General features: G+C 50.8%; 1 protein-coding gene and 1 pseudogene across 6 annotated transcripts in view; both read left to right on the top strand.

Moving 5' to 3' along the window:
* The first annotated feature begins 2,702 nt into the window (after positions 1–2,702).
* LOC149122337 (small ribosomal subunit protein uS5-like) lies at positions 2,703–16,191 on the top strand (annotated as a pseudogene).
* MTMR12 (myotubularin related protein 12) overlaps positions 16,037–17,148 on the top strand; it is a 102,597-nt gene continuing 101,485 nt past the window's right edge. Inside the window, exon 1 of one of the 6 annotated variants that reach the window (XM_008262096.5) lies at positions 16,037–16,285. In XM_008262096.5, the coding sequence (XP_008260318.1) occupies positions 16,205–16,285 (81 nt within the window). In that variant the 5' untranslated portion in view covers positions 16,037–16,204. The remainder of the gene's footprint in view (positions 16,286–17,148) is intronic. The other 5 variants (XM_089312681.1, XR_016220120.1, XM_089312682.1 and 2 more) reach the window with 5 other exon arrangements.

Here is a 17,148-nt window from a genome sequence, read left to right as displayed (position 1 = left end):
TGATTATGTCTTATTCTGTTTGGGGTCTTTATTGCTATTTGGTTAGAATTGCTAATCTCTGGTTTCTAATGTTTCTGTGATAATTTTTACTACTTAATACTAAATGATTCCCTAGTTAGTAAGATTTAAATAATTACTACTTAATTGTTTAAAAAAAAAAAAAGGTGTGAAAACCGTCCAATAGCTCCAAGTGCCTGAGGTTAAACTGCAAAACCAGACCCTGTAAATGTGGCTCGATCCTGCCCTTCTAGTCTCCTGCCACTCATTGTCTTCCAACCCACTGGTGACCTCCAGTGCACCTCTGTGTGAACTTGGACATCCCGCTCGCCCTCTGGCTTCAGCCCCGTGGGCCTTTGTGAGTGCTCCCTTTCTTCCTTTTGGAGAGGGAAAGGAGTGCGCTGGTGATAGGTTCCAAACTGAGTTTCTTTTGGTATTTTCAGCTGATGTCTCACACAAGGAGAGAAGATAAATTGATCCCTCACCCACCTCCGTCTCTCCCTGGGCCCCCAGTGAGCTCAGCCACATAACTGCCTTTTGGAATACTGACCTGTGTGAGGTCTGGCCCAGTCTGCGTGGCTTATTGTGGCATGTACATGGCTGCCCTCCTCCTCCTCTTCCGTTCTGGACATCAGGTGGAGGCGTGGTGGTAGACGGGGCTGTGCAGGAAGGAGGCCGGGGAGCGGGGAGGGCTGATGATGAACAGGGCTCACGCAGAGAAGTTCACTGAGATTTCTTCAGCTTAGCCACTTCCGCTAATCACGTTCTCTTTTTGCCTTTGGACAAAAGGACTTTTTTTTTTTTCCTTTTAAGTCGATTACGTTTTAACCTTGGAACAATAACTGTTTCAAACATAAAACAGTGGGCCTTTCACAAACCATGTTCTCTGCCAGGCACGTGCACAGTGCGTCTTTCATGTTTTCCTTGGGTAGGAATAGTTGGTTAGCCAAGCTCAAAACAGGCCTGACTGCACTCCTGGGCAAAGATCACATGTCCCAGTGGGGAGGCACGCCTGGCCTGTTTTTATTTGAGAAGGTTCTCCAGTTCTGCAGGCCTTTTAAGAGAGCAACAAGACCACTGGGCTCCGAACACCAGAGGCCCCTGGCTGTGAGCAGGAGGTGTCCTGTGTCCCAACACGGTACTTCCAGATTCCACGTTCTAAACTGAATGCCTTTTGCTCCCAGTTACACTCAGGACTGCTTTTATTTTGTGATACACAGTCTTCATGTGGCTGGATGACAAGTGAGGCATAAAGTTGTGTCGATCTTAATGATGTGAGACATCCACAAGCTATGCTCGTTCCTGCCTTCCGTAGACCATCCCGGAATCGGAGGCCAGACCTTGATTTTATGATCCTGGGTTGAGTCAGGGGAAATCTCAGTGGGGAGGCAACCAAAATAACAGGTTCTTCTGGTTGTCGCTTCTCTCCACAACACCATATGGACACACACACACACACACACATGCACACACCAGGTACTCTTAGCTGGGAGTCAGCTAGCCCTGGGGAGGAAGCAGGGTGAGAAGCAGCTCGTGTCAATGCACCTGTCACCTGCCCCCATGGTTTACCTATAACTTGGAGGATCTGGCTTGCATCTAGCAGCCAGGAAGGGAATTTTGGACACAAGAGCCCCACTGATACCCCTCCCTCGAGGAGGCATAGAGTATCTGAGAAGGTGGCATGGCCTTCACAGGTGCTAGAGAGAACCAGAGGGTAATCCGGAGGGAGAGGCGAGGTGCAAGGGGAGGCCGCTCACAGAGGCGACAGGCACACCTAGTCGGGGTTACAGGTTAAGCCACCGAGGCCCGAGCGCTTGGCTGCATCTCTGAGGAATGGCCAAGCCAGCGAGCTGACAGGAGCAGGGGGGAGTTCACAGCCTCTGAGCCGAGCACCCTCCCTGCTGAGGGGCAGACAGGACGAGCCCCTGGGACTTGAATCAGGGAGATGGCGACCCTCCCTTCTTCCCCTGCAGGGCTTTTTGTCTTCCTAGAGCCTTCAGCTCAGCATGGAAAGTAGGGGGCAGAAAGCGTGGAAGCAGCTTTGCAATGAGCTGTGCCTGGCTTCCCAGGCCTGAATTAACAAAGATGAAACCCGAAAACACCCAGGTGATGCCTGCATCAGACCACCGGGGCTTAAGGGCCACGCTGGGTCAGGGGCCAGTCATGGGCGCAGAATAAGTTGCAGCTTGGGAGCCCCACATTCCATGCCGGAGTCCCTGCATTCAAGTCCAGGTTCTTCTCATCCAGCTTCCTGCTAATGCACACCTTGGGTGGCAGCAGGTAATGGCCCAAGTCCTTGGTCCCTGCCACCCACATGGGAGACCCAGATAGAGTTACTGGCTCCTGGATTTCACCTGGGCTAGCATGGGCTGTCGCAGCCTCTTGGAGAGTGAACCAGCAAACGGAAGTGCATGCTCTCTGTCTCTTTGTACCTTTCAATAAATAAAATGAATTACTTAAAAAAGGAGACCACATCATGCTAAGGAAATAAGTCCCAGAGTGGCACTGACCAGCAGTGTGAGTTTTATTTCTCTGGGTTTCGTGATTGCCGCCTCCAAAGCAGTTTTTGTGCTGCTTCTCCAGAGAATCCCAAATGGTGGGTGATGCCAGGGCCTTGGTCACAGCCAGTGTGGGGGATGGGGCTGAGGCCATGGAGTTCCTGGAGGCAAGGCCAAGGACAGGAGTGACTTTCTGTCACCAGGCTGGTCAAGGACATGAAGTCCGAGTCCCTGGGGGACATCTGTCTCTTCTCCATGTGCATCAAGGAGGCAGAGGTCATTGACTTCCCTGGGGGCATCCCCCAAGCATGGGATTTGGAAGATTATGCTGGTGTAAAAGTAGATGCACACTGGCCAGCAGGCCAGGTTCAAGGAATTGGTTGTCGTCAGGGACTCTGATGTCCATGTCAGCCTGAGTGCTAAGTGTACCAAGGAGGCAGCCACCAACATCTGAGGGGCCGCCACCCTGGCCAAGCTCTTCACTGTGCTGGTGTAGAGAGGATAATGGGGAACAAGATCGGCCAGGCTGACATTGTGCCTTGCAGGGTGACTGGACACTGTGACTGTGCTGGTGGCCTCATTCCCATCCCAAGAAGCTACTGCTGATGCCTGGCATTGATGACTGCCACACCTCCCCACCAGCGGGTGCACTGCCACCCTGGGCAATTTGCCAGGGCCGCCTTTGATGCCACCTCCAATACCTGCAGTTTCTTTCTCCATTTCTTAATTTTTTCCTTCCTTCCTTCCTTCCTTCCTTCCTCCCTTCCTTCCAGATTTATTTATTTACTCGAAAGGCAGAGTTATAGAGGCAGAGGCAGAGAGAGAGAGAGAGAGAGGTCTTCCATCTGCTGGTTCATTCCCCGAATATCACAATGGCCAGAGCTGAACTGATCTGAAGCCAGGAGCCAGGAGCTTCTTCCAGGTCTCCCACAGGTACAGAAGCCCAAAGACTTGGGTTGTCCTTTACTGCTTTCCCAGGCCATAGCAGAGAGCTGGATTGGAAGTAGAGCAGCCGAGACTCAAACCAGCACCCATATGTGATGCTGGCACTGTAGGAAGCAGCTTTGCCAGCTATCTCTGGCCCCAAACCTACAGCTTTTTGACCCTGACCTCTGGGAAGAGACTGTTCATTGAGTCTCCATATCAGGAATTCACGGACCATCTTGTAAAGACCCACACCAGGGTGTCTGTGCAGCAGACCAAGCCTCCAGCTGTGGCTACAACACAGGTAAAGAAAGTGAGTTAAGACTTAATTTTTAAAAATTAATTGTTTCCAGTCTTTGGCAGTGTACAGTTCTACCACCTTTAGGGGTGACCCAGCAGCTGGCCCAAGTCAGGTGTCTGCCCCATGCTTCTTGTATTTATGGGCCCCAGAATGTGTCCATCGGAGGCCTGGTGTCACAGAGCAGGGAAGGAACGGGTCCAACCCCCTGCTTCCTGGGCAGCTGAAGGGTAGAACTTCCCTGTCCTCTCTCATCCGTACTTTTTAAAAAGACCTGTAGAGGGCGCAATTTCCCCATTCCTGCGGTTTGCACCATTCTGTGACGTCCTGAGGGATTTTCCATGCATCTGACAATCTATTCAAAGCGCTGAGGACAGTACTGGAGGGAATATGAAGGAGCACAGAAGGGGCCTCTGACCTTGAGGAGCTCCTAGCATAGCTCAGAGGAAGAGGAAAAAGACGTGCACTTATTCTGATTATTTCAAGACAAAGCCAAGTGGATGGCCCAAGGCAGCATAGAGGTTCTAGATGCACAGGGACTCAGGAAATGTCTAGACTGTCTCCACCAGTCCCGAAGGAAGACATCAGAAGAAGTGGTGCCCTTGGGTGTAGTTCTTACTGGATGGGATGATGTGGGGACCTGTGCTAAGGCAAGCAGAGAAGAAAATGGCAAGGTCCTTTAAAAATTTTTAAATTATTTTTCATTTTATTTGAAAGGCAGAGAGACAGAGACAGACAGAAGTTTACTGGTCCACTTCCCCAGATGCCTGAAAAAGCCAGAGATGGACCTGGCCAAACCAGGAGCTGGGAACTCCATCCGGGTCTCCTATGTGGGTGGCAGGGACCCAGCTACTTGAGCCATCACCTGTTGCTTTTTCAGGGTGTGCATTAGCAGGAAGCTGGATCACAAGTGGAACCAGGACTCAAAGCAGGCATTCCAATACAGAATATAGACGGCCCAAGCAGTATCTTTTAAAAGATTTTTTATTTATTTCTTTGAGATGTAGAGTTACAGACAGAGAGGGAGAAACAGAGAGAAAGGTCTTCCATCCACTGATTCACTCCCCAAATGGTCACAACACCCAGAGCTGGACCAGTCTGAAGCCAGGAGCTTCTTCCGGGTCTCCCACATGGGTGCAGGGGCTTAAGCACTTGGGCCATCTTCTACTGCTTTCCCAGGCCACAGCAGAGAGCTGGATCAGAAGTGGAACAGCAGAGACTCCAACCAGTGCCCGTAGGGGATGCCAGCGCCTCTGACAGAGGCTTAGCCTACTACGCCACAGCATCAGCCCCTCAAGCCCTATCTTAACCACTACATATGACTTCTTCTGGAAAAAAGAAAAGAAGGTACAGTCAGATAGCGGGGGGGGGGGGCATGCTATTGTGTAAAGCCACAGCCTGCAGTGCTGGCATCCCATTTGGGTACTGGTTTGAGTCCTAGCTGCTCCACTTTTGATGCAGCTCTCTGCTAATGTGCCTGGGAAAGTAGCAGAAGATGGCCCATGTCCTTGGGCTCCTGCACCCATGTGGGAGACCGGGAAGAAGCTCCTGGCTCCTGGCTTCAGATTGGCCAGGCTCTGGCCATTGTAGCCATATGGGGAGTAAACCAGCGGATAGAAGACCTCTCTCTCTTTCTATCTCTCTGTAACTCTGCCTTTAAAATAAACAAAAAATCTTTAATTTTTAAATTTACTATTAGTTGGAGCTAGGTAATAATTCTCATGTTTTAAAATTCAAAACTAAAAAAGAATATTCAGTGGAAACATTTTTCTCAATCTTTCCTCTGCAAATATGAAGAAACAGATACATGTAGTTGTGGATTCGTTCTGAGAGGAGGAGCGTGGTGGCGTCAAGAGGCGTGGAATCACAGACCCTGGGAGCCGGGTGAAAGCAGGCCAGAGGTGAGCAGCCTGCAGACTCGTTTATTTCAGTTGGTACAGCAGCTCATATAGCCAAGGCAGCCAATCTGGTCAAGAGGCAGTCTATGCCCTAACCAGTCACAGCCTGTTGCCAGGCAGGCTCTGTTGTAATGTGGTTTCCGAAGCCATCCAATCACAGCCTTTTGCAAATCAGGTTCAGTTGCTAGTGGCCATCTTGGCATAGCCTTCTCATTCCACCACACGTGGTCTTTACTCTTTTTTTTTAAGACTTATTTATTTATGTATTTGAAAGGCAGAGTTGCAGAGAGAGAGAGAGAGAGAGACAAACAGAAAGAATTTCCATCTGCTGGTTCACTCCCCAAATGGCTATAATAGCCAGGGCTGAGCCAGACCAAAGCCAGGAGCCTAGCAGAGGCCTAAGCACTTGGGCCATCTTTTGCTGCTTTCCCAGGTGCATTAGCAGGGAGTTGATTAGAAACAGAGCAGCTGGGACTCAAACCAGCACTCATATGGGATGCTGGCATTGCAGGCAGTGACCTAACCCACCACACCACAATGTTGGTCCCAGTCTTTACTCTTTTTTTTTTTTTTTTTTTTTTTTTTTTGACAGGCAGAGTTAGACTGTGAGAGAGAGACAGAGAGAAAGGTCTTCCCTCCATTGGTTCACCCCCCAAATGGTCGCCATGGCTGGCGTGCTGCACTGATCTGAAGCCAGGAGCCAGGTGCTTCTCCTGGTCTCCCATGTGCGTGCAGGGCCCAAGGACTTGGGCAATCCTCCACTGCCTTCCCGGGCCACAGCAGAGAGCTGGACTGGAAGAGGAGCAACCGGGACAGAACCGGCATCCCAAATGGGACTAGAACCTGGGGTGCTGGCACCGCAGGCAGAGGATTAGTCTAGTGAGCCACGGCACCGGCCCAGTCTTTACTCTTTATTACAGATATGATATCTACTCTATTAAGCATGCTGTCTGTGCTCTGCTTTAACAATTTATCAGATCTTGGCTGTCATATGTTAACATTCTGAACACTTTATATTTACTAATTCATTTAACCCTCATCACAACCCTGTAAGCTAGATGCCATTATAATCCTCAGAACCCTCTCTTTCATTGTATAAGAAAATTGAGGAGACAGAATTGTAGTGCAGTGGGTTAAGCTACTGCCTGCAACACCAATGCCAGCGTACCATATGAGCACCTGTTTGAGTCCTGGTTGTTCCACTTCCCATCCAGCTCCTTGTTAATGTGGCTGGGAAAGCCCCAGAAGATGACCCAAGTCTTTGGGCCCTTGTACCCACATGGGAGACTCAGATGAAATTCCAAACCCTTGGCTTTGGCTTGGCCCAGCCTTGTCTCTTGTGACCATCTGGGGAGTGAACCAGCAAGTGGAAGATTCTCTACCCCTCCTTCCCTGTGAATCTGTCTTTCAAATGAATAAGTAAATCTTCAAAAAATTAGTGAAAATTAAAAAAAAAGAAAATTGAGATCCAAGAAGATAAATTCCTCAATGAAGGTCACATATCCAGTAATTGGTAGAGGCAAGATTTGAACTCAGGCAGTCTGATCCCCAAATATTTGCCTTTTGTTTTGTTTTGTTTTAATTATTTATTTATTTTAAGATTTTTATTTATTTGGAAGGCAGAGTTACAAAGAGGCAGAGAGAAAGAGAGAGAGAGAGAGGGAGATGGAGAGAGAGAGAGAGAATCTTCCATTCTCTGGTTCACTCCCCAAATGGTTGCAACACCTGGAGCTGCGTGGATCCAAAGCCAGGAGCCAGGTGCTTCTTCCAGGTCTCCTACATGGGTACAGGGGCCCAAGGGCTTGGGCCATCTTCCACTGCTTTCCTAGGCTACAGCAGAGAGCTGGATTGGAAGTGGAGCAGCTGGGTCTCAAACTGGTGCCCATATGAGATGCCAGCACTGCAGGCAGTGGCTTTACCCACTACCACAGCACCAGCCCCACAATTTATTTATTTATATGGCAGGCAGAGTTACAGACAGAGAGAGGGAGATGCAGAGAGAGAGATCTCCATCCGCTGCTCACTCCTCAAATGGCTGCAACAGATAGAGCTGGGCTGATCCAAAGCCAGAATCCAGGAGTTTCTTCCAGGTCTCCCATGCAGATGCAGGGGCCCAAGCAAGCACTTCGGCCAACTTCTGCTGCTTTCCCAAGTGCACTAGCAGAGAGCTGGATCAGAAGTGGAGCAGCCAGGACTCAAATCGGCACCCATAGGGGAAGCTGGCACCATAGGCAGAAGCTTAGCCTACTAAACCACAGCACCGGCCCCCAAAATATTTTCCTTTAATCAAACTTTATAGCCTCTACCTAAAGAACTTCCGTTCTTTTCTGAATAATTGACTGGCATCCCGCTGTATAGCTGTCCTGTAATTTATGTAGCCCGTCCTTATTGATGAATATTGACGCATTTTCTAATCCTTTATTAGAAAAATCGCTGCAGTGGGTAAACATGTCATTTCACACAGGTACGAGTACGTCTGTAGGATGTATTTTTAGAAGTGAAGTCCCTGCGGCAAGTTTGGATGGTCCCTCCAAATCACCCTCCCACTGGTACCCGAGTTCTCGGTACCATTAAGGGCTTTCTCAATTGTGTAGAGTCCTGCCATCAGTTGGTGCTGATTACAAAGGAGATCATCCTGCTTCTTGACACCTTCCAGTCTTACTGGGAGAGGAGTCACAGTCACCCCGTAAATCTTATTTCATGAATACTCCAAGCAGGCTGTTATGAGTGTTCTGAAGACGGCAGAATACCAATCACAAAGAGCAGACTCCTCAAGTCTCCCGGAGTGTGACCAGCTTAAGTTGTGTGTTCTGTGAAATGAAGTAGAATACCACAGGGCTGGTGTTGTGGCACAGCAGGTTAAGCCACTGCCTACGACGCCAGCATCTCATGTGAGTGCAGGTTAGAGTCTCAGCTACTCTGTTTCCAATCCACTGCTAATGCACCTGGGAAATCAGCAGATGGACCAAGAGCTTGGGCCACTGCAACCCACATAGGAGACCTGGCTAGAGTTCTAGGCTCCTGGCTTCAGCCTGGTCCAGCCCTGGCAGTTGCAGCTATTTGGGGAGTGAACCAGAGGATGGAAGTCTGTGTGTGTGTGTGTGTGTGTGTGTGTGTAATTCTGTCTTTCAAATAAAATAAATCTTCAAAGAAATCACCATAAATTGTCTCCAGCAGGCCCACATATGGCAGTACCACAAAATTAAGAACAATCTTTTTTTTTTCTTTTTTAATTTGAAAGGCATGCAGAGAAAGAGAGGCAGAGAGATCTCTCATCTCATCTCCCGAAATGCCACGACAGTCAGGCTGGACCAGGCTCAAGCCAGTAGCCTGGAACTCAACTTGGCTCTCCCACATGAGTACGTGAGCCATCACCTCCTACCTCTCAGGGTCTTCATTAACAGCAAGGCTGGGCTTGAATCCAGGCACTTTGACATGGGATGTGGGTGTCACAATATGCATCTTAACCACTATGCCAAATACCCACTCCTAGAATTTGCATTCTTGCTTCCCTGCCTACTAATCAGCCTCTGCTCTCTGTTTTTCATTTAAGGATCTCACCAAGGGGGCTGTCACTATGACACAGAAGGTTAAAGCCCCAGCCTGCAGCACCAGCATCCTGTATGGGCGCTGGTTCGAGTCCTGACTGCTCCACTTTTGATCCAGCTCTCTGCTTGTGGCCTGGGAAAGCAGTAGAAGATGGTTCAAGTCCTTGGGCCCCTGCACCAGTGTGGGAGACCCAGAAGAAGCTTCTGTCCCTGGCTTCAGCTTGGCTCGGCTCTGGCCATTACAACCATTTGGGGAGTGAACCAGCAGATGTAAGACCTCTCTCTCTCTCTCTAACTCTTTCAAATAAATAAAAAAATTTTTTAAAAAATCTAAGATGCAAGTATTTATTGAATTCCTACTATGTGTCATGTACCAGTTAGATACAGATTAGTAAAACACAAATATAAAGGGACTTCCAAAAGTTCATGGAAAATAAAATCAAAAGATAATTTTTTTTGGTGCAAAAGTATTTGAAATCTGTACGTAGAGTTTTTTTTTCACAACATGCATTTTCTGCGAGCATTTTCAAGACCCCTCATAGGCTTCTTCAAATGACTCCATAAAAATAAAAAAAAAAACAGATTCAAAAAATAAAAATAAGAGGAAACGCAAATGGCTAAGTGTTGAGTGTCTGTCAGAGTACAGTGCTTCCTCCATCGGGGCTTAGGATGCTCCCTGTCAGTTTCTGGAAAGAAATGGGTCTGCCTTTGGTCTGACATGTGTTTCTATGTGAGCTTGCTTCCTACTTGTAGTTCTCCAAGAAAGCTTAGGGCAGTATTAGGAGAAAAGAATAGCCTTAAGATATTGCATAAACTAAAGTATTTAGAAGTCTGGGGGCTGCCTATGTGTCTATTACTGGATGGAGGATTATTTGCCTGCAACATGATGGAATGAATCTATTTCAGTCAACTGGGAGAGACTCAAAGAGATTCAGCTCACACCCTAAAAATCAAGGAAAACATGCTGACAGGAGTAGGTGTATGGCTCAGTGGTTACATGGCCACTTGAGAGGCTTGCACCCCATACCAGAGCACCTAAGCTATTAGGCTTCGGACCCAGCTTCCTGCTAATGGACACAAGTACTTTCTTTTTTTAAAACAACATTTATTTATTTATTTATTTATTTGAGTGGTAGAGTTACAGGCAAAGAGAGGGAGAGACAGAGAGAAAGAGAGAAAGGTCTTCCATCTGCTGGTTCACTCCCCAAATGCCCACAACGGTCAGAGCTGGACCTATCCGAAGCCAGGAGCCAGGAACTTCTTCCAGGTCTCTCACACAGCTGCAGGAGCTCAAAGACTTGGACCATTTTCTGTTGCTTTCGCAGGCCACAGCAGAGAGCTGGCTCGGAAGAGGAACAGCTGGGGCCCGAACTGGTGATGGCTCCATCCACTACCTCTCAAGAACTTGTGTCCCTGCCACCCACATGGAAGACCTGGATGAAATTCTGTGTTCCTGTTGCCAGTATTTGGGAGGTAAACCAGCTGATGGCAGATCTCTTTCTTTCCACTTTTCAAATAAAACAAAGATGAACACAAATTGAAAAATATATGCTGATAAGCCGGCACCGCGGCTCACAGGGCTAATCCTCCGCCTTGCGGTACCGGCACACCGGGTTCTAGTCCCGGTCGGGGCGCCGGATTCTGTCCCGGTTGCCCCTCTTCCAGGCCAGCTCTCTGCTGTGGCCAGGGAGTGCAGTGGAGGATGGCCCAAGTGCTTGGGCCCTGCACCCCATGGGAGACCAGGATAAGTACCTGGCTCCTGACATCGGATCAGCGCGGTGCGCCAGCCGCAGCACACCGGCCGCGGCGGCCATTGGAGGGTGAACCAACGGCAAAGGAAGACCTTTCTCTCTGTCTCTCTCTCTCACTGTCCACTCTGCCTGTCAGGAAAAAAAAAAAAAAAGAATATATGCTGATAGCTCGAGAACCTCAAGAGCAAGAAAGAAACAGATTGTCGTTTTTTCTCTATCCTCATTGCCTTCCTCCTTCTTGTGGAAAGTGGGGGTTTCCATCACTGGGTCAACACGAACTCCTGCAGCATGTCTCAGGCTCTTCCTGCTGCTGCAACACAGTACCTTAGCTGACTTCCTTATAGATAATCCACATTTATTTCTCACAGTTCCGAAGGCTGGGAAGCCCAAGAGCAAGGCACCAGTGGGCGCGGCTGCTGGCGAGGGCTGCTCGGCTTCCGAGAGGGTGCCTGCTCGCCGTATCCGCGCGTGATGGAAGACAGGGGCGCTCCCTCGGCCTCTTGCAGGAGGACACTGCTCCTACCCCTGAGGCCTCCTCCCTTGGGACTCCGTCACCTCCGAGAGACCGCAGCTCTCAATACTACGGCATTGGTGCCAAGTCCCAACATATGGATGGGGCGGGAGCCGCATTCAGGCCGCAGCCAAGCAGCTGGCTTTCCGTCTCTGAGTTTTCCTCCCTTGTTGACTGCTGTGTTCTGGAAGACTATGGGTGCCGTGGTAGTGTCAAGTTTCCAGAATCATCGCATTGCAAACCGACATGACCACAAATGGATGCCGGGCCAGGGTAAAGTAATGACTTAATGCAGTGCCTGGTTTGAAGGAGGAAAATTTGGTGTGGTGAATTAGAAATCAAAAGCCATCATTTCAGGGCCGACACTGTGGCACAGCAGGGTAATGCCCTGGCCTGAAGCACCAGCATCCCATATGGGCCCCGGTGCGAGAGCCGGCTGCTCCACTTCTGATCCAGCTATTGCTGTGGCCTGGGAAGGCAGTGGAAAGTGGCCCAAGTCCTTGGGCCCCTGCACCCACTTGGGAGACCCGGAGGAGGCTCCTGGCTTCAGATCGGCATGGCTCCAGCTGTTGCAGCCAATTAGGGAGTGAACCATCGGATGGAGGACCTCTCTCTCTCTCTGCCTCTCCTCTCTCTGTGTAATTCTGACTTTCAAATAAATAAATAAATCTTTACAAAGAAAAGAAAAGCCATGATTTCTTGTCCAAGGATGGAGCTGTAAGACAAAGACAAAACCTCTTTGTTTAAAACCAGTCCCACCATGACTTATCCAGGAGGAGTCACCTTGGCGCTCTGTCTGCGATCCCTGACACCCGTAGGTCCTGCACTGCTTGTTGAAGAGGTGGCCTTTACCTATTTCATCCTTGCTGTCTATGAGGCCTCTCCTGGCTCAACTTGTGCAGTTTTCCTAAGAATCCTCCACCCACCGTGCAGTAACTGCTACTGCTAACATCCTCACTTTAGGCGAGGAACAGAGGCAGAGGGAGAAGAAATCGCTTGCCCAAAGCCACAGATTAAAGGGCAGAGGCTGGGCCTGGTGCCAAATGAGCACGTGGGGCTCTGACAACAGCGAGTAAGCAATCCCCAAGGGACGCAGCCTCCGCCCAGGTCACATTCTGAACCTGGATGGGAGTGGGTCGGGGCTCGCCTGCCAGTCTCCCTGGTGCTGCCAGCCTAGGGCAGGGGTAGCTGCTGCTTTCCCTACCCAGACTCCAGAGAGGGTTAGGGGGCTGGGGCAGACCCTGACCCTCCATGAGACAGTGCCCCGGCAGCTACTGGGAGGGATGGTGGCACGGCTGGAAAGACTGCAGAAGGAAAGACTCCTTTATCTACACCCTTGGAGTCAAAGAGCCCCAGAGCAGGGGTCAGCAACACTTTAGGGAACTCAGACAGGGGATGAGAGGTGGGAGGTAAAACTCGAGGAACTCTGAGTGTGTTTTGCTGTATCATCCACCATCACATAAAAGCACATATTTGGGACCAGCGTTGTGGCGTTCTGGGTAAAACTAACGCATGAGACCCTGGCAACCATATGGGCGCTAGTTCACATCCCAGCTGCCCAACTTCTGATCCAGCTCCCTGCTAATGAACCTGGGAAATCAGCAGAAGATGGCCCAAGTGGGAGACCCATCCTGGCTCCTGGCTTTGGCCTCCCTGGCCCAGTCCTGAGCATTACAGCCATCTGGGGAATGAACTAGCAGATGGAAGATCCATCTCTCTCCTGCTCTTCCCCCTCTTCCCCAATCCCCCGCCCTTTGTTACAGAAACCTAGGGTGGGAAAACGCCCTTCGTTCAAACAGGCACCAGAGACAGTGGAAGATCGAGAGCAGTTTATTAACACCAGTGGACTCAGCTGGAATCATTTCCTGAGAACTGAGCAACAATCCCAGGTCTCTTACAATATTTATAGGTTCATCAGCATCATACCTTAGCTGTTACAACATTGGTAGGTTTAAATTGCATCCCATGGGACTTAGGACTACTTAGGGAGAACCAGCCTACGTCACTTAAGACCACACTTCTGGCCGGCGCCGTGGCTCACTAGGCTAATCATCCACCTTGCGGCGCTGGCACACCGGGTTCTATCCTGGTCAGGGCACCGGATTCTGTCCCGGTTGCCCCTCTTCCAGGCTAGCTCTCTGCTGTGGCCAGGTAGTACAGTGGAGGATGGCCCCAGTACTTGGGCCCTGCACCCCATGGGAGACCAAGATAAGTACCTGGCTCCTGGCTTCGGATCAGTGCAGTGCGCCGGCCGCAGCGCGCCAGCCGCGGCTGCCATTGGAGGGTGAACCAACGGTAAAGGAAGACCTTTCTCTCTGTCTCTCTGTCTCTCTCTCTCACTGTCCACTCTGCCTGTCAAAAAAACAAAACAAAACAAAACAAAAAACCACACTTCAGTGGTTGGTGGGTCCAGAATGTGTATAAAAGAGACACCTGAGGCAGATTTATAGGACAAATTTGAGTGGAGTCACAAATATTAGAAGTTAGGACATCTTCCTTCCCTAGACAAGATAACAGTGGGCAGCTGCTTCACTAGTTAATTGCGAGCAGCCTCTTTTTTTTTTTTTTTAAGATTTATTTATTTTTATTTGAAAGTCAGAGCTACACAGAGAAGGAGAGGCAGAGACAGAGAGAGAGGTCTTCGATCTGCTGGTTCACTCCCCAGCTGGCTGCAATGGCCAGAGTGGTGCCAATCCAAAGATAGGAGCCAGGAGTTTCTTCCAAGTCTCCCACGTGGTTGCAGAGGCCCAAGGACTTGGCCATCCTCTACTGCTTTCCCAGGCCATAGCAGAGAGCTGGATCAGAGTGGAGCAGCCAGGACTAGCACTGGCACCCATATGGGATGCCGGCCCTGCAGGCGGCAGCTTCACCCGCTATGCCACAGCAAAGGCCCAAGCCATTTTTCAATGTTTGTGTTGGCGGCGGGGGGGGGGGGTTTCTTATTTCCTTCCCTTGTTTCCAGTTGTGGCCTTATTTCCTCTATACCTTGACTTTCTGCCTTTCAAATAGATAAGTTTATTCAGACTATAAGGATTTGCCCTACCATTGCGTTTTGACAAGTTAAAAACTTCTGTGAAATATAAAGTGGAATTATTAGTTTTCACAAAATTATTCACATCACTATAAGGAGTCTTGTAAAGATGTATTTATTTATTTGAAAGAGTTACAGAGAGGCAGAGGCAGAGAGAGAAAGAGAAGTCTTCCATACTCTGGTTCACTCCTCAAATAGTCACAACAGCCGGAGCTGGGCCAATCCGAAGCTAGGCGCTTCTTCCCGGTCTCCCACACAGGTGCAGGGGCCCAAGGACTTGGGCCATCCTCTACTGAGTTCCCAGGCCATAGTAGAGAGCTGGATCAGAGAGGAGTAGCCAGACTAGAACCAGCGCCCATATGGGATGCCGGCATGCAGGCGGCGGCTTTACTTGCTATGCCACAGCACCGGCCCCATATAAGGGGGGGGGGAGGTTTATAAAGACTTAATTGGCTTTTTCAAATAGAACTAGCCATGCTTTTCTTGTGCTGTCTCCTAATTCGTATCTTTAAGATGTTAATATTTTTATTTTAGTGTGTTCAGAACATGGACTTTGGAATCCAGACAGACACAGGCCTGTCTGCAAACACCTCTGAGACCTGGGCAGATTCCCTGCATCTGGGTTTTCTCACTGGCTCTAAGGGATAGGCTGAACAGTGGCGATCCGCCTGGGGCTACAGCGCTTTTCTTGAACTTGTGTTTGCAAATACTAGCACGTTCGCTTTCACTTAGCTTGATTATTTACTTGAACCCGCTCTGGGAAGGGGCGCGTGGAGATCACTCGGGTGGAAAGCCAGGTCATCATCAGCACGTCAGCTTGAACTCTGGAAAGCTGACTGCAGGGATAAATCAGTTTCTCCCACTAGAAAGATTTTCTCGAGAGCCGGATTCTGTCGTATACACCTGCTTCTAATTCTGTGCTGGGCGTCAAATGTGGAATTTAAATAAAATTTCTTTGCGGTCATGGGTTAAAGTGAAGGTTTTGGTAACCCGGCAGAGTAGATAAAATAAGCCTCTTAGGGCTTTTATATTCTATCACAGACACAAACAACTGAACAAATGAAGTTGACAACGCCTTTTATGATGGCTCAAACCTGTGGTTCAGTGCCTGTTAACCCTTGGTTTGTCCGATTTTGGGGTCTACATTTAAAATAGTAAACCTTGAATGTCACTGATGTAGGTTTGGAACTCCTACGCGAGATTTGATACATCAGAGTTTTGGACGTTTTATTCCAAAGCGACTAGAAAAGGGAACATCACGACTGCCAGAACTGCTGCCCAAGACAACTTACTGACCGCGGGATCACTGGGCGACGACATCCTCGCCATCCAATCGCCGGGAAGTCCGGAGAGAAGGCTCTCTGGATTGGTTAGTGGAAACATCGCTCCAGGTTCATTCAAGAAGGGGCTGGGCCGGCGGCATCACTGGCCAATCAGAGGACGCAGAAGGCGGGCTTTGCTGGAGAAGAGTGGCGTGGATCCTATCTCGCAAGGCGAAACTCGGCCAGTCAGAACGGCCTGCCGCGAAGCTGGGGGCGTGGCCTCTGGCCTCCGGCTCGAGGCCGCGTGGGCTGGCGTGCGGAATGGGCGGGGCGAGCGGTGTCAGCGGCGGAGCCGGATGCGGGCGGTGCCGCCGCTGCGGCGGCCCTGGGGATGGGCGGAGCCCCAGTCGCTAGTGCTGGTGGCCGCCGCCGCTGCCCGAGCCGTCGCCTCTCTTCCCGCGCGTCGCTGCTAATTTGGGTGGCGGTATGCTGGGGAAGGGGGTAGTCGGCGGTGGCGGCGGCACCAAGACGCCCAAGCCGTCCTTCGTGTCGTACGTGCGCCCTGAGGTGAGGAGACGCCGCGCGGGCTGGGCGTCGGGGCTGCAGCGGCTGGGGTAAGGGGCGCCGGGAGCCCCTGCCCGGCCGTGGGGAGGGCCGCTGGGCGTTTCCTGCTCGGCGGCTGTGGGGAGCCCGGCGGGGTGAGGCGCTGCGGCCTCCCCGCGGGCCTGGGTGGGGCCCCTCGCGCGGGCAGGCAGGTGCCCCGGCGTTGGGCCCGGCTCTCTGGCGACTGGATGGGGGGCCCGAGGTGGGGAGGCACTGCGGCTCGCGACGCCCTGTGGTGCACCGCGGGAGGGAGTAGGGGCGGGTCCGGGACGGTTGGCCGGGTCCGCCGAGCGGGCCCGCAGCCCAGGTGTGTGTGTCCTGGCCTTGGGTTTTCCCAGGGAGAGTGAGAGCCCGCCTGTCCCAGCAGCCTGCTTCTAAGTGCGGTCGGATGCCCCGGCGGGACGCCGTTGGCGGCTCTCACCTCCCTTCCGCGCTGCGCCTAGAAACCGAGGGGTCTCCCGGCTTCAGTGGGTCTCTGTGACCCCCCACCCCGCTTTTGGTCGCTTCTCCCCCCTCCCCCGTCATTTCACCCTATCACCATCACCCTCTCCTCCGCCTCTTGCTGTCCTGAATTTTACTGGCAAGAAGTTCATTCATTCATTCAGCAAACACTGTCTGAGCTCCTACTGTGTGCCAGGCCCTGTTCTGAGCACTTGAGATGGCCATCAGTGAGCCGAACAGAAATCCCTGCGCTCCTGGAATTGGCAGGAAGGGAAGACAAGCCGGAGGAAGCTATAGCCATAGCATATTGTAGTGTCTTAGAAGGTGGGAAAGGAACATGGGAGAGAAAAGGCATGCTGTCATTCTCTCAGAAATGACAATGAGCC

Source organism: Oryctolagus cuniculus, chromosome 14, assembly GCF_051225735.1.
Source record: "Oryctolagus cuniculus isolate XC-2025 breed Fujian yellow rabbit chromosome 14, ASM5122573v1, whole genome shotgun sequence".
NCBI classification, from domain to species: Eukaryota; Metazoa; Chordata; class Mammalia; order Lagomorpha; family Leporidae; genus Oryctolagus; species Oryctolagus cuniculus.
The sequence above is the reverse complement of the archived record's forward strand: the minus strand, read 5'-3'. Positions and strand labels throughout refer to the sequence as shown.